At 40.0% G+C, this 14,265-nt stretch overlaps 1 protein-coding gene across 2 annotated transcripts in view; it reads right to left on the reverse strand.

The window, feature by feature from the left end:
• PAPPA (pappalysin 1) overlaps positions 1-14,265 on the reverse strand; it is a 421,200-nt gene that overhangs the window by 186,666 nt on the left and 220,269 nt on the right. For both annotated transcript variants that reach the window (XM_077283454.1, XM_077283453.1), the window contains exons 8-9: positions 13,289-13,417; positions 6,024-6,115 (exon numbers count right to left, since the gene is read on the reverse strand). In XM_077283454.1, coding sequence (XP_077139569.1) covers positions 6,024-6,115; positions 13,289-13,417 — 221 coding nt within the window. The remainder of the gene's footprint in view (positions 1-6,023; positions 6,116-13,288; positions 13,418-14,265) is intronic.

Raw genomic sequence — 14,265 nt, forward strand, 5'->3', positions numbered from 1 at the left:
ATGGACAGGTCCGCACCAAAAACTGCCTGAAAAAATGCTGAGAAAACACTCAAAAGGATGAACATTTTAATTTTTATGTAAAAACAACTTGCTGTTCAGGCTCTTGAGTGCCTTGTAACCACTTCTGGTTTCCAAAGATGCCAACTGGTTAAAAGAATGCTCTATACTTTACAAGACAAGTCAATGGGATGACTCAAAAGATGACTGGAAGACACTCGGGCGTCTTTTTTGAGTGTTTTGTCAGTGTTTTTTTCATCAAGGACAGTTTCCTCATATTTGAATGGAGTTAAAAGATGTCTGGAAAACAGTGGTCAAAAACCTGGATGTTTCAAAAGAAGAGAATGCAATAACTAAGGAGATCCCAGGGGTCCCATCTGGCTTACCAACCAGAGTCCTATGAATAGATCCTCCTCTTATCTGTAATCCACATTATCATAAAGAAAGCAGAGGCCTGGTTCATTTTTAGTGGGGGGTTTTAATTCACCTCTTTTTTTGTGCTATGAAATTTGCTGTTGTTACTTGAGTCAAATTCATCAGGATGGCCCACCCAGTTCATGAATTTGTCGAAAAATCAAAAATGCTCTCTATTATTGTCTTTAAACTTTTCTGTGACTTCTCATTGCAAAAAGTTCTAAAATCCTTTAAAAAAATATTGTACACCTGCGCCAAAATTAGAAATCTGCTGGAAATTTTACACCGGATAGAAACTGAAGTGAGATATGTAAAAAAAAAATCTCTGAGCTCCACTGATTCTGAAGCTTTTTCTATTTTGTGCTATGTCACTTAATTGCAGAGATATTCATATGTCTTACTTTTGGAGCACAGTATGTGAAATCTCTTCTTGCGAATAGTAAAACAATCTGGCGCACAGCAAATTCAAATAACTCTATAAGGTCAGTGGGGGTGCATACCAAGTGAACATGTAACACGGAGCATGCCAACAAAGAAACAAAGAGAGTCACTATAAGGTATGCACACCAGCCGAAGATATATATATATATATATATATATATATATATATATATATATATATATATATATATAAAACAGGAAGCTTTATTGGTAACAAAGTTTAAAAACAATTAAAAACAATACAATACAACCCTCCACCACATGAGCCCCCACTCTGTGTAAAGTATAGCAATAAACAAAGTACACACCTAAACAATCAAATGAATAACAAAACAGAGAGAGATAAACCTAAAATGAAATATAGGCATATAATACTAGAACACCCACCAGCAGGTAAATAGTACACAGCACCAAGTCAATAAAGGTATAAATGATATAAATATCACATAGACCTAAAAATATAGTCTAGATCCATGAGGGAAAAGAGAAAAAAAAAAAAAGGGGCTGAGACATGAACACAGGGTCCAATCTGTCAAGTAATACAGACACTATTAAACAGGAGCAAATAACCTGGAAAGGACTGCCATGCTGGCAGCTGAACACAAGAGCAGGTGGTAGGGGAGTGGAGTGCTGGTGGGTGTTCTAGTGATTGACAGCATCTGGGAGGGAGGAGTGAACTCACACGCCCTTCCCAGAAAAATGTGAAGAAATGCCCAGCTGCACTACAAGAAGAGATTTCACATACTGCACTCCAAAACAATAAATATAAATATCTCCAAAGAAATTATGGGATTTTTTTTTTCATTTCTTGTGCATTTTTTTGTGTTTAGGGTTTCTTAAATACACAACTACTGTAAATCTTGTGTATCCTAATGTAGTATGGGCATGTCTTTTTGTGTAGATGTGACGTAGGTAGGACATTGATGACATACAAGAACTAATCATGGAAAGTCATACATGATCATATGTTAAGTGATGCTGGTCGATGATAGAGAATTCAGCATGACGTGTGGAAAGACAATAGTAAATCTGATGGAGTCACTATAGTAGTTACTGAAAGGAAAACGTAGAGATAAATTTTCTGCTGAAAAATATGAACCTGTTGAGACATGTATCCTGTTTTATCTCCTTTTCCCATTGCGAAAAAATGAATATTTGAGTCAAAAGAATGTGTGAAAATTGGCTACTGGTAATGGGCCTTCTAGTCCATCATCAATGCCAGCATCCAGTAAAGGAAAGAGATAGTTTGGCCTTAAAAAGTGACTATTTCATCAAATTTAAACATAACATTAAAACAATTGATACAGGTTAAAACTACTAGGGTTCAATAGCAGATTTCCGAAAAAGACAGGAAGAAAAGTCCAGACATGTGCATTTTACTCTTACAGTGCCGTCTGACTGTGCAGAGTGAGTGGTAAAAGAGGACATTACGTGGAACAATCAGGCAATAACAAATATATATATATATATATATATATATATATATATATATATATATATATATATATACAGTGGGTACGGAAAGTATTCAGACCCCTTTACATTTTTCACTCTTTGTTTCATTGCAGCCATTTGGTAAAATCAAAGAAGTTCATTTTGTTTTCTCATTAATGTGCACTCTGCACCCCATCTTGACTGAAAAGAACAGAAATGTAGTAATTTTTGCAAATTTATTAAAAAAGAAAACTGAAATATCACATGGTCATAAGTATTCAGACCCTTTGCTCATTATTGAGTAGAAGCCCCCTTTTGAGCTAGTACAGCCATGAGTCTTCTTGGGAATGATGCAACCAGTTTTTCACACCTGGATTTGGGGATCCTCTGCCATTCTTCCTTGCAGATCCTCCCCAGTTCCGTCAGGTCGCATGGTGAACGTTGGTGGACGCCATTTTCAGGTCTCTCCAGAGATGCTCAATTGGGTTTAGGTCAGGGCTCTGACTTGGCCGCAATCATGTTTCTTTCAATGTCAACCAGTCGTCTTGCCCCTGCAGATGAAAAATACCCCCATAGCATGATGCTGCCACCACCATGTTTCACTGTTGGGATTGTATTGGGCAGGTGATGAGCAGTGTCTGGTTTTCTCCACACATACTGCTTAGAATTATCACCCAAAAAATCGATCTTCATCTCATTAGACCAGAGGATCTTATTTCTAAGGGTAAGTTCACACAGGGCATTTTTGCTGCTTTTTTTTCTGCAGCAAAAACTGATCTTATTGGCAGGAAATAAGCTATGGCAAAAACACAGGTTTAGGTGCATTTTTGGTGCACATTTGTTGTTTTTTTTTTTTGTGCGTTTTGGTGCGTCTTTTGCATCTCTTTGTCCAAGCTAATGTCCATTGACTTTCTGCAGTAAAAACGCTGCAAATAATGGTACCTGCGTTTTTGCTGCGTTTTTGCAGCGTTTTTTCAATACCCATTCAAGCCAATGGTTGAAAAATGCTGCAAAAACGCTGAAAGAAGTGACATGCTCTATGTCCCAAAAAAGCAGCAAAGCACAAAATCCTGATGACACAAAAAACCAAAGTGTGTGCATGAAATTTCTGAAATCCCATAGGCTTTGCTGGTACTGTAAAAAGCAGTTGAAAATTAGCATAAAAATGCCCTGTGTGAACATATCCTCACATTCTGGGAGTCCTTCATGTGTTTTTTGCAAACTCTATGCTGGCTTTCATATGTCTTGCACTGAGGAGAGGCTTCCGTCGGGCCACTCTGCCATAAAGGCCCGACTGGTGGAGGGCTGCAGTGATAGTCGACTTTGTGGAACTTTCTCCCATCTCTCTACTGCATCTATGGAGCTCAGCCTCAATGATCTTTGGGTTCTTCGTTACCTCTCTCATCAAGGCTCTTCTCCCACGATTGCTCAGTTTGGCTGTACGGCCAGGTCTAGGAAGACTTCTGCTGGTCCCAAACGTCTTCCATTTAAGGATTATGGAGGTCACTGTGCTCTTAGGAACCTTGAGAACTGCAGAAATTATTTTGTAACCTTGGCCAGATCTGTGCCTTGCCACAGTTCTGTCTCTGAGCTCCTTGGCCAGTTCCTTTGACCTCATGATTCTCATTTGGTCTGACATGCACTGTGAGCTGTGAGGTGACAGTGTAACGTCGGAGTAGATTGAGGCCACCATACATGTTCAGCATGCTTAGACTTTGGTTGTCCTCCCTTCCATTGGCTACTGTTTCACACCCTTTGGAGGCACCATATGAAAGCACAACTACCCGGGAGCTACAAAGACTTCTTGTGACTCTGCAAGGCATCCATTCAGATGACTCTGGATGATGCACTAGTCCTAAGGCCTGAGCAACAATTGAAGGTGCTCGTCTTGGATGATTATTTCTGTTTCTGTTGCGAGTTCTTGGACCGATAATCAAATCTGCAGCTAAGCAAACATGAGACAATTTTCCCTCTTGAACTTTAGATCACATGGCAGGATTATCGTCTTATTTGCATTCATATGGATGAGCAGATCACATGAGCTCCATCAATCCTTCAAGTGTGCAGTCCCAAAAAAAGTCTATTTCTATTTTTTTTACAATCATAAAATATCCGGTCATTTCGCATGATTTTCTATCTATTTTTTTTCTGCCCTGAATTGTAGATGCTACTAGGAAGCACTATATGTTGGTGAGTGATTTATAGTAGCGACTAGCAGGATTGCAAATGTGAGAAAGCAAATGCAAAAATTGGAACAAAATAATGTACAAATCGTGTTGTTAAACTAAGTACAGTTCATGAACCTATTATTTTGCTAATTCACCTTGTCATTCACACTTCAGCAGTTGCATCACTCGGGAGCTATGCACAGTGTAAGTGCCTGGAATTTATTGCTCCTCTTTTCTCTTTTCCTCAGGATTTCCCACAATTAAAAAGACCACCAGCGCAATCCCCCTCCTGCTATCTGTCTGCCTTCGTTAAAGCAAATGGCAGCTCACTCATTCCGTCAAGCGTAGTCTTCCAAGTCTACATACTTTACTTGCTTTGCTAATGTTTCGGACGGCTAAAAAAACCCCACCTCGTTGACATACACAACTTATTCAGAGTTTTTAAACATTTGTACAGAAAAAAAGAATTCCATGAATTTCAAGAATTTTTCCAAACCCACTTTCTGCAACAATTTTTCATGGCATTTTTATTGTCACACCTGTAATTTGCCTTTTTTTTAATGGGAAGAACATTGGAATAAATGGCATACCCAAAGCATTGGGGGTTACGAAAATATTCTGCAGACCTAAAACCGCCACAATAATTTGATATAGGCTTTAAATTAACATCTGGCTGAAGCGATTTTGGCAGTGAAGTGTTGATGTTGATGCCAATGAAAATACTACAAGAGAGCGAGCTGTAAAACACTGTGAATTTATTTTAAGGGCTCGATCATACATCGGACGAGTGCGATCAGTGGTTTAATCGGACAGCATTTGGCCCAGTGTTATTCTATGGGGCGGCACTGATCAGAGTTTTTATTTTCATGCGGATTCAGCCTACTGCACAAATCAGAGGGCACGCACTCATTCGAGTTTATGGGTGTGTAGAAAACATTGGACTGCCCTTGGATGAAAGTCCAATTTCCATGGACTCAATGGATGGAGAAAATTAAGAAATCTTGTTCTCCATCTTCTTAGCACCTGTGCTCCGATTTTCGCATCCGAGAGAATGAGATCATAGGAAGAAGACACCAGGATCTGCATTTGATCAGAGTGTCATTTACCTAAATCGATCAGCTTCTCTCACATTATAGAACATACGATCAAGTGATCTGGGAAGGGTGAAAGTAGATGTTTCTCATATGTGGTCCATTATGTCATGCCCTATCAGGAAAAAGTTTTAAAAAAGTGACACCAACTTTAGTGCCACATGTACCACACTTCTGCTTCATCATACTCTGCTGTTCCTAACCAGCACTCTACACAGAGGACAGACTTGCAGAATAACAGTAGGATGAAGAAGGTCAATTGGTGAAGAAAGTCCACGCAATGTCTAAATTATTAGAAATCTTTAGGTAGCAAGTGTCCTGGATTTTTCTTCCCGCCAAGTAATATTATTACTAATTTTCTTATTTACTATAAAAAAAACCCCGAAATTAAACATTAACTTAAATCTTTGGGGATTTAATGTTGGTTGAAAACTCCTAGCTCTCTATCACAGGTAAGGATTGTACTATAGTTACTCACCCAGGCAGTGGAAAGAGGCCTCCTCACGACAAAAGAGAGAGCAGCCGTCACCGTTCATCTTATTCATATCATCACAACTTTCACCCAAGTTTCTGAAATAGAAGAAGAGGTTATATAAAAGTAACGTTACACCTCATACAGTATAGGAACCAGCTGAAAAGATGTTTTGTGATTAAGAGCCCCATGAAACCAAACTACAGTGAGGCAATGTGTACAAATTGCGGATTTCTGTGCTGATTTTTCCACTCAGTTTTTGAAAAATCCACAGGTAAAATGCACTGCGTTTTACCTGCGGATTACCCACAGATTTACCACAGATTTCCAGCGTTTTTTGTGTGGATTTCACCTGCGTTTTACCACCTGCGGATTCCTATAAAGGAACAGGTATAAAATGGTGCGGAATCCGCACAAAGAATTGACATGCTGCAGAAAATACAAAGCAGCGTTTCCGCGCTGTATTTTCCGCACCATGGGGACTGCCGATTTGGTTTTCCGTAGGTTTACATTGTACTGTAAACCGGATGGAAAACTGCTGCGAATCCGCCACGTGTGCACAATCCCTGAGTCCATGTATCTTCAAACTGTGTATGAGCTCAATGTATGATAGATAGATAGATAATAGATAGATAGCTAGATAATAGATAGATAGATAGATAATAGATATTAGATAGATAGATAGATAGATAGATAGATAGATAGATAGATAGATAGATAGATAGATAGATAGATAGTTTTAGAGATAATAGATAGATACTGTGGGGAAAAAAAGTATTTAGTCAGAAACCAATTGTGCAAGTTCTCCCACGTAAAAAGATAAGAGAGGCCTATAATTGACATCGCAGGTAGACCACAACTATGAGAGTCAAAATGAGAAAACAAATCCAGAAAATCACCTTGGCTGATTTGTCAAGATTTATTTTGCAAATTATGGTGGAAAATAAGTATTTGGTCACCTAAAGATTTCTGGCTCTCACAGACCTGTAACTTCTTCTTTAAGAGGCTCCTCTGTCCTCCACTCATTACCTGTAGTAATGGCAGCTGTCTGAACTTGTTATCAGTATAAAGGACACCTGTCCACAACTTCCAACAGTCACACTCCAAACTCCACTATGGTGAAGACCAAAGAGCTGTTGAAGGACACCAAAAACAAAATTGTAGCCCTACACCAGGCTGGGAAGATTAAATCTGCAACAGGCAAGCAGTTTGGTGTGATGAAATCAACTGTGGGAGCAATATTAAGAAAATGGAAGACATACAAGACCTCTGATATCTCCCTCGATCTGGGGCTCCACGCAAGATGTCAGCCTGTGGGGTCAAAATGATCACAAGAACGGGGAGCAAAAATCCCAAAACCACACAAGGGAACCTAGTGAATGACTTGCATCATACCAAAGGCTACCATCAGTAATATGCCGCCAGGGACTTAGATCCTGCAGTGCCAGATGTGTTCCCCTGATTAAGCAAGTACATGTCCGGGCCCATCTGAAGTTTGCTAGAGAGCAGTTGGATTTTCAAGAAGAGTACTGGGAGAATATCATATGGGCTGCTGAAACCAAAGTAGAGCTGTTTGGCAGAAACAAAGCTCATCGTGTTTGGAGGAGACAGAATGCTGAGTTGCATCCAAAGAACACCATACCTACTGTGAAACATGGAGGTGGCAACATCATGCTTTGGGGCTGTTTCTCTGCAAAGGGACAAGGATGATTGAGCCGTGTACATTAAAGAATGAAAGGGGCCATGTATCGTGAGATTTTGAGTATAAACCTCCTTCCATCAGCAAGGGCATTGAAGATGAAACGTGGATGGGTCTTTCAGCATGATAATGATCCCAAGCACACTGCCAGGGCAATGAAGGAGTGGCTTCATAAGAAGCATATGAAGGTCCGGGAGTGGCCTAGCCAGTCTCCAGATCTCAACCCCATAGAAAACATTTGGGGGAGTTGAAAGTCCGTGTTGCCCAGCAACAGGCCCAAAACATCACTGCTCTAGAGGAGATCTTTATGGAGGAATGGGCCAACACACCACCAACAGTGTGTGCTAACTTTGTGAAGACTTACGGAAAACGTTTGACCTCTGCCATTGCCAACAAAGGATATATAACAAAATATTGAGATGAACTTTTGGTAATAACCAAATACTTAATTTCCACCATAATTTGCAAAATAAATCAAACCAAATCAGACAAGGTGATTTTCTGGATTTGTTTTCTCATTTTGACTCTCATAGTTGTGGTCTACCTGTGGTAGCTGACTATATACTTTTTTCCACACTGTAGATAGATAGAAAATAGATAAAAGATACATAGCTGAATATAGGTAAATAGATATAAGATAGATTTATTTTATTTAAAGGAAATGTGTTATCAGAAATATTACCTATTGTTTGTCAGGTTTCTGTGTAAAATATATTTGTAAATATGTCTGGCAATATTTTTTTCCTTTCACTTATCACAATCTGTTTAAAAAAAAAAATTAAAATCTTGCAATTCTCACACTGACCACAGGGGCCTTGATACTTGACTATTGCACTTAAACACACGGGCTGATGACCGGATCATGCAGCTTTGTATGAAAATCCCTATGTATTATAATTGCCAGACCTGAAATAACAAGCACTTTGCACCTATTGTGTCCCCCCATTTCCTTGTAGATTGTAAGCTCGCGAGCAGGGACCTCACTCCTGATGTCACTGTTTAAATTGTTTTAACTTGTATTGAATTTGTCTGTATAAGTCCCCGCTTAATTGTAAAGTGCTGCGGAATATGTTGGCGCTATATAAATAAAGATTATTATTATTATTATTATTATAGACGCTAACTTACTATTGTTTCAGGAAACAACACATGTACATAGCCACAATTGTCAGATCCTGATCCTATCTTTGGTATTGAGGCACTGAAGCATTTAAAATGTGAGTCCAAAGGTCATTATAAAAGGAGGGAAGGAAGTGATCTGTGACATCTCCTATTATGATCTGTGGATCCTGTGTAATCCGATGTGTATAGCGGTGTTACTTTTCAGTAGTCTTGTCTAGGATGATAGTGAATTTGCTGAAAACTCTTCCTGAAAGCATAATTCTTATAAACCCACTGTGGTCACTGTGAGAATTCGAAGAAAAATACGTGTAACACAAAAACCTGTAAAGAACAGGTCAATTTCGGATGACACATTCCCTTTAAAAGGAATCTACAGTGTTTTGTCTTTAGAGAAGTGTCTTTATTAATTGGCAAATCTATCGATGGCAAAGGAGAAAGAAAAACAAAGCGAGATGACAATACACATTTTGTAGCCAAAAACTGCAATCAATTGCATTCCTGCTTTTCACTAAATAATGTATGTGTGCGCAAAACCAAGATAAAAACTGCACTGTATGAACTAGGCCACAGATGCATAAAAAATTGAACATGATGTCTCAATGAGACTTATGTCAGAAACTATTGGAGGAGTGGCCTATAGCAACCAATCACTTATTGTATCTAATGTGATACAGCAGTAGCATCGTACGCAGTGAAGAGGCAGTGACCCACAAAGTTCAAACACAAAAGTCTCTTTAATGTGTTACTTCACACATAAAAGTCCATAGCGCTTTGTATTACAACATGACATCAAAGTTCAATTCACACAGTTGCATCTTGTCTCAGTGCCCATTTCATAGCACTACATATCATATGGGTTTAGATTACAGTCCCTAAACACACCGGACCACTCCTTGTCCTGTATCTGTGGGGCGACTGCACGCCATGTTACAGTCTCCAAACACAGTTTCACATGTTGCAGACACTACACACGCCAGTCCTCCTCTGAATAGTTCCCATGGTTATCCTGCATCACTGTATTACAGTCTCTTTACTCACACAGCAGTACACAGCCCAGGATATCCTCCGGATAGCAGCCGGGCACCATATCCGCCTGTTTGCAATCATTACACATGCCAGTCCTCTTTCAGGCACAGGACATCCACCTCCGGGCACAGGACTGTCCACATCTGACTCCTTCGGGCACAGGACATCCACCTCCGGGCACAGGACTGTCCACATCCGAGACCAGTACCTTGGATGACTTGCATAGCTATGTATGCCACGGGTGCCAGGCTATTCAGCTGTCCTGGGTGCTGGCTCCGCTGGCCTGTGCCTCCATGCACTCAGCCAGCGCTCTGCAGGTCTCTGCTCTGCTCACCAGCACACACCAGACTGATACTGACGTGTGCACCTCACACCTGACACACCCATACCCCTTACTGCAGGGTTTTTAACACACAAACCTGTGGCCTTCAGCCACATGGAAAACCCAGACGGGAAATCTGTGATTCCCATGCACACCTATGGACTTCATCCGTCTTCATGTACAACCTGGGGAGAACACACAGCGACCCCCACCTGTGACACTAGTCACTACCTCAAATTGCAATCACAGCTACGCCTGCGACTGCCATGCACACCTATGGCTGTCATACACCTCTGTGCGCATTCTGGGGAGCACAAACAGCGTCCCCTAGATGTATCAGGGGTCACTGCCTCACACTAACTATAAAAACAATTATATTACCTTAAAGGGATCCACCTCTGGGGACAGTTTTTTTTACTGGATGTATTGGGGGCGAGCAATCATTTTTGCAATTCAGTTTCATTAAAAATGTTGCAGTGTTTTGCTTTATAGGCTCCTTTTTCCCCTGAACATTTAGCCTTCATCTGATCTGTAGTCATATATCAGCTGAACGGAGCTAATAACAAGACAGAAGCTCTCTCATTGGTCCATCAGAAGGAGCTCACTGATCGATTCTCATTTAGGTCATCCACAGCCATCAATAGAGAAATACGGAGTTTGTAGATGGAAACGGTATAAATTTAATGAACCCCAATTACATAAAGGGTTTTTTTTGGCCAAAAATGCATATATTTAAAAATGAAAAGAAAAAACAAACATCTCAAAAATTACACAACCCCCTTCAGGGTGTCCAGGGTGAGGACATATTATTAAGATCTTATGAGAGTGGTGCCACTTACAAGAAATGGAGGAGTTTATGATCGTTGTGTATCATCATCATCGTCGATACAATTCTCTACATACAGTTTTGCTGATACGACATTAGTCCCATTCTGCAAAGTATTCATTTACTTTTCCTTCTTCGAGGTCCATTAATATATTTATGTGCAGCGCTTTGATCTGGCATTATTTGTTCAGTAAAGTAAGTACATCTAACTCCAGCACTATTTCTCCTTGTAACATTAATTTTTCATACTTGGTAGATTCTCCCGAGTCCGCATTCCCCTGAGTTCAATGTGACATCCTTTCTGTAAATCATCGCTTTATAGAAGCTAAATGTATTTTTTCTCTTTTGTCAAGATTTAAAGAAGTAATTCAAATCCAGTGCACTGGGTAATCACTGTCTACACAAGGTCTAGTTGTTTTTCACATACTTTAAGAATGAACATTATGAAAAATGGTATTTCACAAATCAATAGTGCACATAAAAATAAGAAACTTTGTAAAAAATCTTATTGACAATCTACTTCTTTCCCTTCCTGGACAGCTCATTCTTACTTTACAGATAAAATCTGTATTCAGTGAAGATAGATGTGACAGTTGGTGCTTTTAAAATTCTATAGAGGAGGAGGGAGGAGCTAGAGGCAGACACAGACATTCTGCAGCAAGTTCTCCTGAGGTGGGAGGAGCTAGAGGCAGACACAGACATTCTGCAGCAAGTTCTCCTGAGGTGGGAGGAGCTAGAGGCAGAGACAGACAGTTAACCTGAAATGAGTTACAGTTCTCCATAGAACTTTATAAGCACCAACTGTCATCTCCTATCACAGTAATGGGAAAATCTGTATTTATTAGAGACACAAATACCCATGAATTGAGAATTTTGAGATTGAATAATCAGTCCAGGAAGAGAAAGAAGCAGATTTCTCTAATAAGATATATTACTATATGCATTCTATTGACTAATGAAAAAATAAAGTAAAATGACAGATACTCTATAAATTACTTTATTTAAAGGGGTAGTCAATTAGAAAGCTCATGTCCTTATTCATTCTAGGGGCATATAGCTGTCACAGAGGGAGGTCCTTTGTTCAAGTCTTGCTACTTGACTCCTTGATTTGGCAGGACTCCATCACCTTTCTCTATGACTATTGCCCTCTGCTGTGCTCCATGTCTGATTTTACAAGTAGCCTGGCGTACCTCCATGATATCATCTACCTTGGCCTATTTAAAGAAGACTAAGACACAGTACTGTGTCTTGGTATTGAGACTTTAGTCCTCTATATTTGGTGAGAGCCATCTTCTGTCCATTCTGTGCTTTTATTTGGATTCATCCCTGCTGTATTCCACTTCAACCACCCCGAGGCTCCTGTGATTTCTGAGTGTGCTAAGTTCTCACTGCCTGAGTTCCTTCCTTCTTGCTGCATCAATGCCTGGGGCCCGTGTTCCCCTCAGGTCCTGAGGCTTAGAGGATCCACCTCACCTGACGATCCTAATAAGACCCCTTTTATTATATGGTGTGCAGAGCCGAAGAAAAGATTTGCTTCATTGTAGAGAACTCAGTTATTCTTTTGAATATGTGCCATGGTGTCTAAGGGGTAACGTTTCTTCTTGTGGAGAGTGACAAGCCAGGCCTGGCATGTCAGAGTGAGGAGACTTATAAGCCATGCATGCTCCTCTGGGAAATTAAATATGCAAATTGTCTCTTCAGAGACAAATAAGACTAGAACTTTATTGGAAGCAGCAATCATAAAAGTCAACCATGTCTGCAAATTGAGATTCTGTCTTGGTTTTTATCCTATGTCATATGGCAAGGCTCATTATAGAGTAGATGATGACTTTTAGGAAGGCTACTTCCAATTGATGGCGTTAGAGTTCTAGTCCTCTTCCTCGCAGAAGAGACAATTTGCATAAAGAATATGTGCCATGTAACATTACAATTTTCCCCATGTGCACAGATGGGTCTGGATATGTATACTCTGAAGAACCAACTGGTGTTTTAGGATATTTCAGCTGCTAGATGTATCACAACCTGTTGAGGTGTTGTCCAAGTGTCCATGTGGCTCTGGTGGTGGTTCCATTTCATAAAACCTTTACAAAAAGTGTAAAACAAGCCTATGATCTGGAAGTTGTCACTGTATGTGACAAGCATTGGACCATGCTTTTGGTTAATAAAGAAGGTTTCGAGAAAAACATTCCCTTTCAAAGAGGACCTTTATCCATTGGCTATCACACTAGATGAATGGCTACCTCTGAAACATGTCCCATCCTTTAAGAGCCTCTTACTTTTGGATTATTCCATCCCCACAGTATCCATCGCCATGATGATAAACCAGCTCTGGTGACGGCTTGCTCTCTCCATTGGCAGTCACAGTCACAATTTGGTATTTGTAGACTCGTCCATGTTTCAGATCTCTACAAAACATAAATGTGATATCATTTGACTTGTGCCAATCCAACCAAATTCACAGTGAACAGCCCTAAATTACATATTTAGATAATATATTGTCCATTTTATAGCCTTCGTAAATATTTAGATATACAGAATAAATTTTATTATTGATTGAGTCACGTTCACAACCTTGTGAAAGTCTAATATCCAGCAAAACACAAGAAGATACCCAAGAAAGAGACCAGCCATATTACGAGTCCACAAAGTTTTGGCACCCTATCTAACTTATGGGTTCAACCATTGCAGCCAACAGCTGCATAAAATAAAGCAAACAGCTGTGTAGCCGTACAACTTCTATAGATGTGTAATGGATTGTCACAGGATGCCTTCATTTTAATGAGGCCCATTCATCAAATTCTACGAGGGAGAGACATCTAGGAGCAACAACAGTACAGCTGCAAAGTGGTCGGCAACATAAGCTGACAGAATAGGACCACCCGGAGCTGAGGAGCACAGCGTGTAACAACAGCCCTTCAATACAACAATCACTACAGTCTTTACAACTGAAGAAACCATGGAAAGATATATTTATAGGTAGAGGCATAACCCATACTTTCCAATTCTCCCAAAACGTCCTGGAAACTCCCGAAAAAAGGGGAAGTTTCCTAGACTCCTAGAAGAGCTAGAAAATCTCTTAGGCACTGCAAAGGCTTCTCGGAACCTCCAGGAAATAGTATATAGTATATAATAGTGGCGACTACGACCCTGTCTGGCACCACATCCTAGATTCAGCTTCACAACTCCTCCTGTGCACCACTGTACGTCCTAAATTAGTGTTTTTTAGCTGAGTAAATTTACGTAGGCTTATGAT

This window comes from Ranitomeya variabilis, chromosome 2 (genome assembly GCF_051348905.1).
Source record: "Ranitomeya variabilis isolate aRanVar5 chromosome 2, aRanVar5.hap1, whole genome shotgun sequence".
NCBI lineage: Eukaryota > Metazoa > Chordata > Amphibia > Anura > Dendrobatidae > Ranitomeya > Ranitomeya variabilis.